The 17,710-nt window shown below is 43.0% G+C and overlaps 1 protein-coding gene across 1 annotated transcript in view; it reads left to right on the top strand.

The window, feature by feature from the left end:
* The first annotated feature begins 665 nt into the window (after window positions 1-665).
* The window catches only part of cmip (c-Maf inducing protein), a 132,574-nt gene continuing 115,529 nt past the window's right edge, over window positions 666-17,710 (top strand). Inside the window, exon 1 of the mRNA XM_034175706.1 lies at window positions 666-1,363. Within this exon, the coding sequence (XP_034031597.1) occupies window positions 1,013-1,363 (351 nt within the window). The 5' untranslated portion in view covers window positions 666-1,012. The remainder of the gene's footprint in view (window positions 1,364-17,710) is intronic.

Genomic DNA, 17,710 nt, shown 5'->3' with positions numbered 1-17,710 from the left:
TGAATGTGTGCTGATGTAATCTATTCCTATGACTTCAATACTTTTTATTTTATTCAGACCATGTTGAGCCAGTTGTTTCCAATTTTGAATTAGAGGGTTGAAAAAAACTTTGTGGAATTAAAAAAATTGTATAATTTTATTTTTGTGATAAAAAATAATTTAAAGGACAGCATGGTGCTTAGTGGTTAGCACTGCTGCCTCACAGCAAAAAGGTCATGGGGTTGGTTCCCACCTGTGGCCTTTCTGTGTGGAGTTTGCGTGTTCTCTCCGGCTTCCTCCCACATCCAGAGACATGCAGGTTCGGTGGATTGGAAACTTTAAATGGTCTGTAGGTGTGAATGTGTTTGCTTGTGTGTCTGTGACCCTGTGACACACCGGCGTCCTGTCCAGGGTCAACCCGGGATAAGCTCCACCCCCGCGACCCTTAAATTGGAGTAAGCAGATGAGCGAATATAAGTTAAATTGACAGGAGGCGTGGCCACGGTCGGTGACGATGATGATGATGATGATGAGGATCTGTCCGCGCGGGCGGGGCGGCAGAGCGCGTGCGCCCTGACGGCGAGCCGCAGCAGACACGCGGCTCATCATCCGCTCGCCTCCCATTGACGTCATTGCAAGGTCACGTGAGCGAGCGCGGACCAATGGGCGCGGCCGAGCAGCTGTTTCACACCGAATCAAAGAAAGCCGAGCAGCCAGTCAGCGCCGCCGCCATTGGACCTGCGGATCTTCGTGTCGTCGTTCTCCCGACTGGATTCTGCTTTTCGGCTCCGGATCGAGCGGACCGGGCCATGGCCCCGCGGTGCTGAGCGGCGTGGGAAGCGTACACGCGCGGCGGGGACGCTGGTGGTTTTTAATCTTCGTGTCCGAGCGGAAAAATGGTGGATTATCCGAGTGAGATGAGGATCTTTCGACGTCTGGACGTCCTGCCCGAAGAAATGGCGCCGCTCCAGTCCGCGTCGTGCTCGTAGCTTAACGAATCGCGCTCACACACAGAACACTTGTCGGAACCGTGATGGATTTTAACGGCGGCGGCGGGAACGAGCTCCACAACAACCAGTTCTATCAGTGCGACGAGAACAAGCCTCTGCTGGCGGACGCGTGCGAGGGCCACAACAACGCCAAGCCGTGCGCGCCGCCGCTCGGCGCCAGGCCGTGCGCGGCGGCCGTGCCGTGCGCGCGCAGGCCCGTGCAGCTGTGCGGCGGCAGCGGGATGCGATACAAGCTGCTGCACGAGGGCGACATCCAGGTGTGCGTGCTCAAACACCCGCGCACCTTCCTCAGCAAGATCCTCACCTCCAAGTTCCTGCGGCGGTGGGAGCCGCACCACCTGACGCTCACCGACTGCAGCCTGAGCTCCGCCACCGTGAGTGCACCCCTCACCTCCGTGCGCGTGCACGCTGTCTGCCCGTGTGTGTGTGTGTGTGCGCGCGCACGTTTGTGTTCCGCACCCGCGCGCGTTGTTGTTGACGCAGTTTACAGTCAATGCGCGTGCAGTTTCTGCCTCTGCTCTTCCTCCTGTTCCCCCCCATCATTGGGTCTTCCTTCCGCTCTCCCCCCCATCATTGGGTCTTCCTTCCGCTCTCCCCCCATCATTGGGTCTTCCTCCCGCTCTCCCCCCATCATTGGGTCTTCCTCTTGCTCTCCCCCCATCATTGGGTCTTCCTCTTGCTCTCCCCCCATCATTGGGTCTTCCTCTTGCTCTCCCCCCATCATTGGGTCTTCCTCTTGCTCTTCCCCCATCATTGGGTCTTCCTCTTGCTCTTCCCCCATCATTGGGTCTTCCTCCCGCTCTCCCCCCATCATTGGGTCTTCCTCCCGCTCTCCCCCCATCATTGGGTCTTCCTCTTGCTCTCCCCCCATCATTGGGTCTTCCTCTTGCTCTCCCCCCATCATTGGGTCTTCCTCTTGCTCTTCCCCCATCATTGGGTCTTCCTCTTGCTCTTCCCCCATCATTGGGTCTTCCTCTTGCTCTTCCCCCATCATTGGGTCTTCCTCCCGCTCTCCCCCCATCATTGGGTCTTCCTCTTGCTCTTCCCCCTGTTCCCCCCCATCATTGGGTCTTCCTCTTGCTCCCCCCATCGTTGGGTCTTCCTCTTGCTCTTCCCCCATCGTTGGGTCTTCCTCTTGCTCTTCCCCCATCGTTGGGTCTTCCTCTTGCTCTTCCCCCATCGTTGGGTCTTCCTCTTGCTCTTCCCCCATCGTTGGGTCTTCCTCTTGCTCTTCCCCCATCGTTGGGTCTTCCTCTTGCTCTTCCCCCATCATTGGGTCTTCCTCTTGCTCTTCCCCCATCATTGGGTCTTCCTCTTGCTCTTCCCCCATCATTGGGTCTTCCTCTTGCTCTCCCCCCATCATTGGTCTTCCTCCTGCTCTTCCTCCTGTTCCCCCCCATCATTGGGTCTTCCTCTTGCTCTTCCTCCTGTTCCCCCCCATCATTGGGTCTTCCTCTTGCTCTTCCCCCTGTTCCCCCCCATCATTGGGTCTTCCTCTTGCTCTTCCCCCATCATTGGTCTTCCTCCTGCTCTTCCTCCTGTTCCCCCCCATCATTGGGTCTTCCTCTTGCTCCCCCCCCCCCATCATTGGCTCTTCCACCTGCCCCCCAGCAGCAACTTTACAAAAGTCAGCTTCTGTACAGCATCAGGCCTGAGTGTGCACGTCACGTTCACAAAGATTGGTCGAGGCCAACATGTTTCACACGTGTGTGTACACATACACTGTCATCGCAAAATAACATCAAACACAATAAAGTCCCAGAATAGAAAGAACAAATATTGACCTCCTTTTAAATATGACTTCTAAATAATTTTCCAGCTGCTTATCTTTAGCAGAGTGGAAAAATCACTGAGTTTATTTAAATGGCTGATAAGTAAATGTAGATAGTGTGACACACACACACACTCCACTGTACATGTGTAGATTGGGGCTGACCTCTAGAACAACACATTATCCTCAAAACATGAGTGAGTACATGAATAACCTGAGTGAGGGAAGCCACCAAGACAGCAGTGGCTCCTCTGAAGCAGGTACCAGCCTGTGTAGCTGTGATTGGAGAGATTTTTGATTGTTCACACGTATTAGTTTCATGGTTACGATGGCATTTTAGGGCCATATTGAGTTTTTTATTTTTTTATTTATTTTTTTTTAAACATCGAGAATAAAGTAAAAATATTACAAGAATAAAGTCGTAATTTTATGAGAAAAAAAATCGTAATATTACGAGAACGAAGCTGTATTCATATGAGAAAAAGCTTGATTCCAGAAATTAAACAAACAAAACGGCCTCCATGACAACCTCCTGTGTGGTGCCTTGTTATTTTTCCAGCTCAGAGGGCGACTCATATGGATAAAAATAAAGTTGTAGCTTGTTGTCGACCTTTCTGAGGTTAGAAACTAGTGTTGTTTGTTTTTCTACAGCGTTTCTTTTAAGATTGAACCGTGAACTTTGAATCTCTGAGTATCTTTCTAACTTTACCGGAGTCTGTGCCGTAAGGCTTTTGTCTATTGAATGAGTCCTTATGGTGTTGGGGCCCCTGCAGGTGTGCTGCTGACATCGGAGATGCAGTGCCCGCCAGCTCTGCTCCTTCTGGATCCAAAGTCTTATTACCAGTCTGATTGTTTCTTGAGAAACCACAAAACCCCTTTGAATAGCCCACTGATGGATCCGGTGATAACCCTGCACACTGCCAGTTCCAGCCATCTCCTCCACGAAAGAGGCGATTTCCTCCAAGTTTTCCATGTATTTATTCTTGTGATATTCATATTACAAATTCTCATAATATTATGAGGTTTTTTTTTCTAGTAATATTATGACTTTATTCTCATATTACAAGTTTTTTTTTTTTCTCATAAAATTATGTGGCCCTAAAACCACCATTGTACATGGTCAAGTAGAATACAGGTTTTTGTTTGTATTTTATTTTTTAAATATAGGAAAGAAATCTAGACTGGAGTTTGCTACAAGGCACATAGGAGGCAGTTTTGAACCTGGTATTGTGTAGCAGATGTTACAGTCGCAGCGGTTTCCATGAGTGTCATGTGATATTTGAATGCTTTGCTGTTGGTTACAATGAAATGATGTTGGTTGTTTTGTTCTATATGTTGCTCATGTTATGCTGACTGTGCTGCCAATTTTTTATTTTTGTTTTGATTTTTAAAAATGCATTAGCTCAAACATGTTATGTTTTTCTGCACTCTAAACTGTAACATTTAGAGCTGCATGATATTGGAAAAAATTGACATTGAGATTCTTTTGTCCGTAGCGATATATGAATATCTTACAGGATCATCTTTTCTCCAAAAACATTGCAGTACATACGCCAGGCCCGCATGTGGCACTGTAATGCTTCCACAAAAAAAACTGAGAAGACTAAAGCATGCACATCCGGTGTAAGGAGCTAATAAGTGTAGCAGCAGAGGGCTAGAATGTTTCAAAGTGGCAAATTGAATACATCAAGCCTTTTAATTTGATCTGTTTCAGCTGGATTCATCATCACAGCCCGTGGAAAACCGTTATCCACAAAAGACGCCCTTTGGAACTACTTTAATTCCTTATTGTGGAAATTGGAAGAAGTCCCTCGATGTTGTAATACAGTGCACCGGGTGTGTTTGTCAGCCAAATCTGAAGGAAGCCACCAGCAAGAAGAAAAAGAACCCATTTTTAAAAGCTGAAAGTCCTTTCTACAGTTATTTTATTAGCATCACAGTATTCACCACAGCCACTCGTTGTCTTTTCAGTTTTTTTGCTCGTAATAAAATAAATCCCAGTAATGATCCACCAACAATAAAAGTGTGTTTAAATGACATTGTTAACAACAATATATCATTTATTATGACTGGGTGAGGCTCCAGAGGCGGGGCTATGTCATTGTTTCAGAAACCTTCCATCCACTCTGGGACCCACAAATGCATCGTTTTCAGCCACTGAAGACAAGACCAGTAGTGAGGTGCACGTCACACACTCACATTACCAGAATCCTTTATTCAAGTCAATATAACATCTTCCACATCTTTTGTTGGTTAATCATGAAAAAAGCAGATTTTTACTTTCATCACTTGGCAATATAAACACGTGTGCTTAATTTTACTGTGCGACATCGTGAGTCCGACGCTCTTTTCTTTTTGAGTGACCGATAACTCTTTCCGATGGTTTTGATGTGCGCTCGGCAGTGTTTTCATCATACAGGTTGCAGGTCTGTCACAGACAGACCTGCACGGGCAGCAACAGATTATAACCTGACTCATGAAATGACAAGTCGTGTCTGTTTAAAAAAAAAATGCTCTTGAAGAAAAACACGAGTCGCACTTATTTGTGTTATGGGCTCTAATTTCTTTGTGCCATATTAAAGTGTACTTTTTATTATTGCAGTACTTTTTATTATGGCAGCATGGTGGATGAGTGGTTAGCACTGTTGCCTCACAGCAAGAAGGTCATGGGTTTGATTTCCACCTGTGGAGTTTGCATGTTCTCCCTGTGTTTGCGTGGGTTTTCTCCCACATTTAATGACGTGCAGGTTTGGTGGATTGGAAGCCTAATAATTGTCCGGGTCTCCCTTGCAAAAGAGGTTTCGATCTCAATGGGCCCGACCTGGTTAAATTGAAATTATTGGCATTTATTCTCTTATTAGGGTTTTTGACCAATACAGTCATTGTATTTATTGCAGCTGGTCTGCTCTGTGTCAGTCTGATCCCGTCAGATCTCAGTAGCTAAGCAGTGCGGGGCCTGGTTAGTACTTGGATGGGAGCCCTCTTTGGAACACCAGCGGCTGTGTGTGTCTCTCCAGGTTAACCTGGAGTTGCATCAGGAATAGGGCTGTCCCAAACAACTATTTTTTAAATGATTAATCTAGCGATTATTTTATCGATGCATCGATTAATCTAACAATTTTTTTATTCTATTTGATTAATGATTATTTCACCATTACTTCACTAATATAACCATTTATACATGTTGATTTAAATGTCTGAATGAAAAAACAAATTCCTTAACATTGCAAAACCTAAAATTACCCCCCAACACCACCTGCACAACCATGTTTGAATTCTAGAAGCTCTGAAATGTAATCTGGGACTATTCCAGACGATAAACTGGAGTGAGTGCAGCATCCATTTAGGTGAGGAGGAAAAAAAAAAACAACTTATTCAAATTCATTCCAGTAGTATTCTGCTCTTACTAGGATGCAGCAGTTTTCTATACTCAACAAAAATATAAATGCAACACTTTTGGTTTTGCTCCCATTTTGTATGAGATGAACTCAAAGATCTAAAACTTTTTCCACATACACAATATCACCATTTCCCTCAAATATTGTTCACAAACCAGTCTAAATCTGTGATAGTGAGCACTTCTCCTTTGCTGAGATAATCCATCCCACCTCACAGGTGTGCCATATCAAGATGCTGATTAGACACCATGATTAGTGCACAGGTGTGCCTTAGACTGCCCACAATAAAAGGCCACTCTGAAAGGTGCAGTTTTATCACACAGCACAATGCCACAGATGTCGCAAGATTTGAGGGAGCGTGCAACTGGCATGCTGACAGCAGGAATGTCAATCAGAGCTGTTGCTCGTGTATTGAATGTTCATTTCTCTACCATAAGCCGTCTCCAAAGGCGTTTCAGAGAATTTGGCAGTACATCCAACCAGCCTCACAACCGCAGACCACATGTAACCACACCAGCCCAGGACCTCCACATCCAGCATGTTCACCTCCAAGCTCGTCTGAGACCAGCCACTCGGACAGCTGCTGAAACAATCGGTTTGCATAACCAAAGAATTTCTGCACAAACTGTCAGAAACCGTCTCAGGGAAGCTCATCTGCATGCTCGTCGTCCTCATCGGGGTCTCGACCTGACTCCAGTTCGTCGTCGTAACCGACTTGAGTGGGCAAATGCTTACATTCGCTGGCGTTTGGCATGTTGGAGAGGTGTTCTCTTCAACTTTATGCGAAGGAGATGTGTTGCACTGCATGAGGCAAATGGTGGTCACACCAGATACTGACTGGTATCCCCCCCCCAATAAAACAAAACTGCACCTTTCAGAGTGGCCTTTTATTGTGGGCAGTCTAAGGCACACCTGTGCACTAATCATGGTGTCTAATCAGCATCTTGATATGGCACACCTGTGAGGTGGGATGGATTATCTCAGCAAAGGAGAAGTGCTCACTATCACAGATTTCGACTGGTTTGTGAACAATATTAGAGGGAAATGGTGATATTGTGTATGTGGAAAAAGTTTTAGATCTTTGAGTTCATCTCATACAAAATGGGAGCAAAACCAAAAGTGTTGCGTTTATATTTTTGTTGAGTGTATATATTGTATATAATAACCATTAGATTAGTAATATATAAACAAAAATAAATTTAAAAAGTATTACAATTTGAAAACAAATGCACCCAAATGTGATGACAGCTGCAACTGCTCAATGCTAACTTTTAACATTGAAAATGCCATAGACATGCTAACGCATTAGCATTGCTCACGTTTTTAAGTTATCTATCAACTGTTTCAGAAGACCATAACAGGTCGGTTTAACATAAAAAAGGTAAATAATACTCACAGACGTATGCTCTTAGGGTTTTAGCGGGGGAAAATTAAGCGAAGGAAAGAGAATAAACGAAGCAATAGGTCGAAGCACTGTTTCAATCTGCGAACCACTGCTTCAATTGGTTCAAAGCAAAGCCGCGCTGCAGAAAAGTTGATTACGGACCCGCTGCAGGGTCTGTAATCAGTGTAGAGAAATGATCATTTTCCTGACAAACACCCCCCAAAATAACGGCCACTCTGAAGGACCAATAACAGAATCGTTAAGCAAAAAGCTTATTGATGTTGGTGGATCGAATCATTTCTTAACGATACCCGAAAGGAACTGGTTCTCGATACCCATCCCTAAGCGTAACGTTATCATTTCAGACATTCAGTAAACGACTACATAATTACACAGAAAATCAACAGTAGCCTAAAACACTAGGTGTAGACAACATATTGTAGGGTACGTGCTTTGCTTTTTAGAAACTCAGAAGAGCCACTCGCTGCACTGCTACCACGACTCTCCGGGGCCGCCATGTTTGGTGTTGATCCGCCGACACGTCAGCATGCAAATTTTGCGTCGACGTCATCGGTGACGTTGACGTATTGCCCCACCTCTAGTCAGGAAGGACATCCGGTGGAAAACTTGTGCCAAATATCAACGCGGATCTGGCTGTATCCGCTGTGGTGACCCCGAACAAAGTCGACAGTATATGTATTATACTGTATTGTATAACTCACTCTCTTCCTCTTTCTCCCTGTCTGTCTCCCTTTCTTTCTGTCTCTCGTTTGCTCGCTCTCTCTCTTTCCCTCTCACTGTGTTTGTGCTGCGCAACCTTTGAACTTTTGGAAACACGAAGGCTTGTAAAATGAAGCTGTAAAATTAGTGTATCATCATTGACTTTTTTCCTTTTCAGCGGACAGAATCTCTGTTCAGCTGCTCCTCGGCTGCACACTGAGCTGCTTTTCATAGCGTTTTACAGCCTTGGAACAGTGAAGCGGCTAACTTTTTAGCACACATTTTCAGCAACAAATCAGTTAATTTTTTGGAAAATCCGTGCTCCACGAGCAGATAATTTGAATCGGAGAGTCGGGCAGAAATTTGCCGCTAACTACAGCTAGAACACAGCAGAGGAGAGCTCTCTCAAACAGCCCGGCTTCAGAAAACCTCCTCCCGCTCGGCAGTAAACAAGCAGAGAGCAAACAACAGCAGTTGAGAGGATTCACAGTGGCTCCGGTACCGGAAAATGTCGTGGGTTGGATCGGTATTTTCCGATACGTGAATTACGTTGCTGTCGGAACCCGATACTGATCCAGGATCGGATCGGTCCCCATCCTTAGTGACTTCATTTTAAAATTTCAGCTGTTAACAACACATCAGACAAAATCAAATGGTTCAAGCTGCATTATTAGTTGGTCCTTAAACGTTACGAGTAGGGATGCACAATCCACATTTTTTTCACTTCCAATCCGATCCCAATACTGAATTTGGATGTCTGCCGATACCAATACTATTCCGATACCAGAGCTCTGCTTGCTTTATTATTATTATTATTAGGGCGCAAGTAGACAACGTCCTACGAGGACCCTCTTGTAATTGCGCTGTTTATTGTTATTATTATTGTTATTAGGGCCCGAGTAGGCAACGTCCTACGAGGACCCTATTGTAATTGCGCTGTTTATTATTATTATTTATTATTATTATTATTATTCTCACTCTTGAAATCGAAATTTCGGCCTCTTCCCATGCTCAAAAACTCACCAAACTTTCCAAAGTCGTCCGGCCGGATCCGAAATTCGATATTTTGGGGGCCTCGCACATGGTCGCAGAAAAATCGTGAAATAGCACCCCCTAGAAATTTTCAAAAACCCCTCCGCATTGGGCTTTTTTCGTCGTAGCCTCACGAAATTCGGTACACATATTTACCATGCCAGGACGCACGAAAAAGTCTCTTACTGTCATGGTGAAATATCAACAGGAAGTCGGCCATTTTGATTTTAAGTTTTGAATTTGAGCGAATTTTTGCCATTTTTGGCCATTTCCACTACTTACATTTGAACGAACTCGTCCTAGGGATTTCATCCGATCGTCTTCAAATTTGGTCAAAATCATCACAACACAATGGTGATCAAAAGTTATCAAAAGATTCTAATTAAGTCAAAAGGCGTGGCTGCTATGGGTCGTCAAACTTTGGTGAGCTTTTCGGAGCACGCCGTTTCACTTCGAACGGCTGTCATGCCCACATACTTCATCGTAGATCCTTCAAACTTGCTGGACATGATGAGGGCTCTGCCCTCAACGTCTACATATCTTAAGTTCCCACATGCGCCATAGCGCCCCACGGTGGTGGCGGGAAATGTCCTAATTTTACTTTAACAGGTCCTGATGTCACATACTTAACCCAATCAACTGCATTCCACTTCGAAAACATGCAGAACAACTTGGTGAAGGTAGGCGATGATCGCCGTGAAGTTACGAGTAACGGCATCCGTGTGGCGGCGTGCCAAATATTTAAATATTTAATATAAAATTTTCTTGTCATTTTGGCGTGATTTCCACATGTTGTATTTGAACGAACTCCTCCTAGGGATTTTGTCCAATGCACTTCAAATTTCTTCCAGATCACCCAGAGACGATACTGACCAAAAGTTATCAAAAGCTTTTCTTTATGTTGAAAGGTGTGGTCGCTATCGCGCCGCCATTTTGACCCTTTGCCATGGAACATTATACTTAAATAGGTACTGAAGTCACATAGTTAACTCCATGAACTTCCTTCCACTTCTAAAACATGCAGAACAAGTTGTTGAACGTAGGCGATGATCGCCGTGAACTTACGAGTAACGGCTTCTGTGTGGCGGTGTACCAAATATCGCCCCTTTGCCATGAAATTACGTTCTTCCTTTTGACGGCTTTAATTTTGTCACATCATCATGAAAATTGATACACAGGTCAAGCACGACAACCTCTTACAATTCATAGGGGCCTCGCCCATGGGCTGGGCAAAATGCCTCAATAGCGCCCCCTTGAAAATTTCAAAAACCCCTCCCCATAGGGGTTTTTTGGAGTAGGGAGATGAAAATTGGTACACGTGTGACTTGCATAGACGTACAAAAAAGTCTCTTGCACCATGAGTCTACTCCAAACAGGAAGTCGGCCATTTGGAATTTTCTTCTCATTTTTAAATGATTTCCACATGTTGTATTTGAACGAACTCCTCTTAGGCATTTTGTCCAATGCACTTCAAATTTCTTTGACAACATCCAAAGATGATACTGACCAAAAGTTATCGAAAGCTTTTCTCTATGTTGAAGGGTGTGGCCGCTATGGTGCCGCCATTTTGACCCTTTGCCATGGAATATCAAGTCATGATAACTCCTTCATGCTTTGCCTGATTCACTTGAAACTTCACATGTATGATGATGGTTGGCCCCTGAACACACCCAGCCCCTCTGTTTGTACACTGAGCGCCCCCTAGTGGATAAACCATCAACATGTCATAACTCCTTCATGCATTGTGTGATTTGCTTGAAATTTTAACTGTGGGATGAGTGGTTGCCCCTGCATGCACATGCCCACATGTGGTCACAAGGGCACCCACTGGCCTGGGTAGGCGGTTGCGCAGAACAAGGGCACGTATATGACTGCTTGCAGTCCTAGTTATTATTATTATTATTATTGTTGGTTTTATATGAGGATATTTTGAAGTGTATAGAGGAGGATTTTCTTAAAAAGGAGACCTGAAAATTCAGCTACAATTTGCCAGAAGGTACATCTAAGATGAAAGCCTAGATTTGATGTTTTGGTGAAAGAATTAAGTACTTTTTTAAAAATAAGCTTTTATAGATTTAAAAGAAAAAGTCAGTGCGCACAGATCGGTGAATCCACCTGCTCTCGTTCCTCCAGACGAGCAATCAAGTCGACTTCATCATCAGATTGATTACGCTGTGGTTCAGACTCTGATGATGTGCTCCGCGGTTCGATCGTCTTCATGCAGTTCAAAAAAAGAGACACTTTACGTGCTGTTCCAGACACCTGACTATTTTGACGCACTAAATAAATAAAAAACTACATCACACATTAACTACACACACTAATGCACTCCACCACACACTAAAACACACTCCAAGCTCGGCAAATATCATACAACTTTCAAAACTGGTAGCTTTTAATGTGAATGGTATATAATTTTGTTTATGGTATATTTTTACATATATTTTTTAAATTTACAATTTAGATTTGCATTCTAAGTTCTAAAAATTGTTTAACATAGTTCTGCTTTTTACTGTTAAATTTTTTTTTTTTTTTAGGTTTTGGGGTGAATTTAGGGTCACTGGATTGGTGCATCCCTAGAATCTGTGTCAGAAAGACAGAAAAACTGTAAAGTCACACAGGTGAGGTTGTGCTGAAAAAAAATGACACAACACAAACAAGGCCAGGTAAACAGTGTTATAAGGAAAATTATGAAGGTAAAACCAAAAGCAGTCAAAAATGCCAAATTATACCCAAGACTCCAGAGGGTTAATGTGGCGCTTTTTCAAATGTTTAAGTTCACTGTATTGTTGGTCGCGACGGAGCTTCCACCTCTCTGTATAACAGTTTGCAAACATTTGCATGATGCTGTCTTGCTTTGCGCTGTTTCAGCAGACATGTCAGTGACAATGCTCCTCTTCAAACTGTGGAAGGGACCTCCCGAACGGAGCCATCTCTCGTTACTCCGTGACTGCATCTCATTTGAGACACGTCTCCGTTCAGAACCCCTAGACTTCATTTATATCATTCATTGAGAAATACAAACAGTGTGGTACTTTATGGTAAATCTGTGTCAGGTAGGCAGTTCTCAAAAACTAAATGTCCATGCTGAAGGGAGACAAGTGAGGGAAGCCACCAAGACACAACTCTGGAAGAATTTTTGCTTCTGTGGGTGTGAGTGGAGAAACTGGGAATAGTGCAACATTTTTTATTTTATCGTCATTTTACGTATAGTTTCAACTTTTTCTGATTTGTGGTTGTTTCTGTTGCATTTCTGACATTACAGAACTGCTATAAAGAAAAGTGTTAACGTTTTATTGTTTTTTTTTTTCCAAACTGTGTAGAACAAACACACCAAACTCTTATGAAGAAGGAAGAAAATACACAAACACGTGCAGGAAAAACTGAATAATGCAACAATTATTTGACTCACATGATTTTTGAAAATAATAAGCAGTAACTTACTTTGAAATAAATGAAACACAGAACTGCAGCCTAATAACTGAAAAATAACAAATCAGCAGCTTATATTTTTATTCTGACTAGAGTTCATTTTTTTTCTCCTCCTCAGTCACATTTTGTGCTTGACCATAAAACAACATTAAGTCATCTAAAATAAATATCTTTGTAAAATAACAGTCTATTAAAGTTCAGAGTTCTCAGCTGCTTTATGTGATTTCTGCTTCTGAACATCACTGCAGAGTTTTTACACATCAGGTTTTCTTTTAAACACACGTGTTTTTTTTTTGTTTTTTTTTAATTCTGTTCATTCATATAATCTCATTTTAAGGAATTTTGACCAATTTATTTCATCTCATAATTTCAGTATAACTGTCACCGACACATGCACACGGTGTGAACAGCCAGACAACTCACACAAACGCAGAGACGGCTGCAGCAGTTGAACCCAGTCCTAATTGATGGCTTTAAGCAAAGCCGCCTGCTGTTTTTTCAGCCTTCTATTTCAAAAATTGACCACTTAAATGACAGCAGGACGGCTCGCTGCCTCAAACTTTGGTTCCCGCTCCCGTCTGCTCCCGTGACTTTTTAATCCCATACCTTCCCAATCACGTGATAAATAGCAAAGCTGACTCCCATCCCGTGGGATTCCCGTGACCCATGGGATTCCCAAAAAAAAGTCAGTCTCTAGTATGTACATACTTGTATGTGAAGAGCTTGGGCTTGAAGAGTTTTTATTATTTTTTTTCTGTCTCTTTAGTAATTTTAGAGAAGCTATAAAGTTGAAGCTGCAGGAAATGGCTTCCATTGATATTTGAAAAAGGTCAAATGCCGGAGCTTCTCCCACAGAGACGGGAACATATCAGAGTAGGGCTGCAGCTATCGATTATTTTAGTAATCGAGTATTCTATCGAGTATTCTGGTGACCAATCGATTAATTGGATAAAAAGTACTTTTGTGTTTTTAAACATCAACAGTCCAGGGCTCTCCCCAAGCAATGGCACAGTGTCGCTGTGCCACCACACAAATCGTCAATTTTAGTGTGTCCTTTTCTGCTTTCCTGAGGAATTTATCTTTTCACAACTTTACAAGTCTTTCCCGGTGTCAGGAGCTCAGCACTCCCCTGACACCGGACCGTCAGTGCAGGAGGTCGGTGTCATCATCAGTCAGTCAGGCTGCACGCGAACGTGAGAGCGTCCTGTGGAAAACTGGGCTCTGGAGGGGTGCAATGATTTATCCAAACTGACTCCCAACAATTTACCCAAACTGACTCCAAATATGACTAAATGAAGTACTTTTATTTATTTTTGGAAATGCGCTCCGTTCTCAAAACAGTACATGAAGCGCTCTCTCTCTCTCTCTCTCTCTCTCTCTCTCTCTCTCTCTCTCTCTCTCTCTCTCTCTCTCTTCAGAATGCTGAAACAGTGAACAAGGAATGTTTAAGTACGTTTGTGATTACTGGCAACTTTTTTTGGCAGGGGGGGCACATACAGACTCTGAACTTTAAGCTCTGAGATGTTACGAGCCCTGACAAGGCAGCGGTGTGTCCCACTGTACGTCTGTAAAGGCGAGTGCAGTTTAAACAACCGACTGCAGTTCACTTTACGTGCGCACTGCGTATTTAAAGTGAACTGCAGTCGGTCTGTTTCAGATGATCAGTGTGGACCCTCTTTCTCCTAAAAGGCTTTATTTTACTCTGCATGTCGTGTTGGAAAACTGTAGCTTTTGGTGCTACATTGATTAGCTATCACATGGCTTATGCGCATGCTCTAGTCTTCTGGTTTTTTTTTTTTTCTGGGGACTTTACAGCGCCACACGCAGGCCTGGCATATTGTTGTGCTAATTCTTTGTTTTATGTTAGCTATTAAGTATTTGTGTTATTTGTTTGGAAGTTCTGAGAAATATGTTAAGTTTTACTGTATCTCTGTCCAAGTTTCAGATACAGGGAGAGCTCCCCCTGTTGGTGACAGCTCCCCCAGTAACATTAAAAATGTGAGACTAAACCACACCCATGTTAACACCCACAAGGTATAAAAAATGTTGTATGACTCATTTTAGGGGCCTTTCACAAGATGGACACTGTCTGTGAGGGTCCCAGGCCTGGTTTCTAACGTGACCTTGAATGAACTCAAAATGAGGAATACAATGGTTTGGTTTATGGTAAGGGGCAGAATTTTACATAAAAAGAACCAGGTAGAAATAACAATATGTACTACAGTGTTAAATGGAGCTTCGAGGCACAGAATTTGCCTCAAATGTAATCGAATTATTTGAGTCAGTCAGCTAATCATTTCAGCCATATGTCAAATTTAAAAACTAATGATATTAACTTTATACAGTATAAAATATTCGGCATAACGTGTGTAGGTCAGGGAGGTGCAGCAAGAGAAACAAATAAAAAATAAAATGCACACAACACACGCTGTACACGCACAGATGCACAAAAAAAAAAAAAAAAATTAATGAAAGGTGCACTGCCCCCCCAAAAAATCCCAAACCAACAAAAAGGCCAAGAACAGTCACAGAAGACAACCTGAAAAGTGTGGAATAAATCAGTTGAAATACCTGACATCGGGGTGAATGTGAGGCATTATTATTAAAGTGCTTTGAGCAGCTGGTGCAGATGGAAAAGTGCTATATAAATGCAGTCCACTTACCATTTACCTGTAGCCCCGCCCACAAGTGCTGCCTCCAGAGAGGGGGGAAAAATAAACAAATTCCTGCTCCACTCCTGGAGGTAAGAAATCTGACTCAAGAACCTTAAATACTATTTTAAAAAACAAAAACCCGTACAGTCGGTTGTTGTCAGACATCACGTCCACTGTTATGTGACAAAACACCCAACACTTGAGGCCAACCTCAGACTGTCAATGATGATAATAATAATACTAAAGCAAACAGAGCTCTGGTATTGGAATAGTATCAGTATCAGCAGATATCCAAATTCAGGTATTGGAATCGGATCGGAAGTGAAAAATGTGGATCAGTGCATCTGTAGAATCTGTACATTAGTTTTTCTCACAAGTACAGATGCAGACGATATAGGGGATGACATCAGGACACAAGTATGTCAGGAAATGTTCTGCAGTGTGAAACTAAAGTAACCGGATCAAACGTCTCCAAACGAGAACCTTGATTCTGGACTTAATAATGACAAAACACGCTTAGAGCAGAAACACAGAGTTGTGTGAATGTTTATAAGTAACACCGACAAGAAGATGCTGAACTCTGCAGCAGCGTTCAGTCAGTGTGGGCGTAACTGGCAGATGTCCAGAAGAAAGCCTCTAAGGCAGTGTGTTGATAAAACAGCGCGCGCGCAGCTTTGTGGTAAATGTCAAAAGTGTTGATTAAAAACAGGAGCTGGAATAAAGGCTTTTATTTCTGTTATTCTGCTGACTTCCAAACAATCACAGTTTACTGCCACAGCAAGAGCTCCGTCAGCCAGAACCACGCCAACCCCGCTGGGGTCCGAAGCAAAGTTCTGTATCGGATAAATGTTATTTGAAGGGACTCGGACATAATGATGCAGAACTTTTTTTGACTATAACTGCTGTGACACACAAACTGAGACTGCTCACATGTTTCTAATTCACATGGTCTATGGACCATGAAGTAAAAAAAAAATAGAATTTAGCAGAGGAGATTCTCAAGTGTAAAAACATAAAGTGACTCACATAAAATTTAGAGGGCATTTTTTAGCAACCCTCACAGTCAGAAATGTAAAATACAGATGTAGGTCCATATCAAAACTAAAACATATGCCTTGTCTGGATTGGAGTTATAGATCTAAAAATTTTAAAAATAATTATGCTTGGCTCCTTTGCTAATGTTGTAACCGTGGGGTTTCCACAAAGACAAGCTGGTTAGACTTTTAAACTAGCTTCAAAACAGCCAGGGTCTCCCAGGACCAAGCATATATTTTACTTACTTGTCAGCATACGGCAGATAGGCCCTGCAGGTTTGGCAGAAAACCTCATTCTTCGCTTGTTCATGACCAAGCCACGTCCATTTCTGTGGCCAGGTCGGGACATAACCTCTCTTCCTCTTGTTTCTTTCATACAGCTTGTCTCTCTCCCTTAACTCATCATCACTAAGCTTCCTCTTCTTGCCAATTCCTTTAGCAAAACTCTTTCCTGGTTGTTGTCTGGGTTTGGGTGGATGTAGTTTAAACATATTTCAATTCAAATTTCAAAGCGTTCTGTTAGATTTGCGTTGTTGTTGTCTTTGTTTCCTGCAGCTTCCTGCGCATTTAAAGATGCTAACGAACATTGCCGAAGATCGGTGATGGAAACGGCCAAACACACACTCCATGCATCGACAACATACATTTCAATATGCGCGAGATTCTGCTGGAGCATGGAGCGTGGTTAGGGATGGATATTGATAAGGTTTTGTCTATCAATACCATTATCGATACCGCTTGTGAATTTTCTGTGGACTAAAAGTAGACTTTACAGGTTTTCTATGTCAACAACATTTTATTGAGTCTTAAAGTAAATAAATATGAAATTGGTCACTGGAACCTTAAACTCTGGACCTAAATAAACTCTACATGGTGGATCCTTGATCGCTGGACATAAATAGAAATAAACAAAATCTGTAGTTTTTGTCAAAAGCATTTCCTTTCAGACATTATTGGCATGAATGTATTTCCATAGATCTGAGCCGAGCTCTTGCAGCTGTGCTGCACATCAGGATGTAATTCATAAAGAATGCCGGACGTCTCATTTTGTGAAGAAAAAAAAATGTTTTAGTTGATTGTAGTTTATTTTCTGCATTACAGCATTTGGAAAGAGGTGTCATTTTATTTAAAGCGGCAGTTTGTTTCGAAGTTATTAATCCGACCAGACTTTGTCTCAGCAGAGAGCCGCGCAAAAGTTTGGAGCTGTGCCAGCGGAACGCAGGACAATTCTCGTTTCTTGACTGCAACAAGACAAGATCCCACCTAGCGACTTTAATCTGCACCAAAGTGACTCAC

Source organism: Thalassophryne amazonica, chromosome 8 (genome assembly GCF_902500255.1).
Source record: "Thalassophryne amazonica chromosome 8, fThaAma1.1, whole genome shotgun sequence".
Lineage (NCBI taxonomy): Eukaryota > Metazoa > Chordata > Actinopteri > Batrachoidiformes > Batrachoididae > Thalassophryne > Thalassophryne amazonica.
This window is presented reverse-complemented; position numbering and strand designations above follow the sequence as displayed.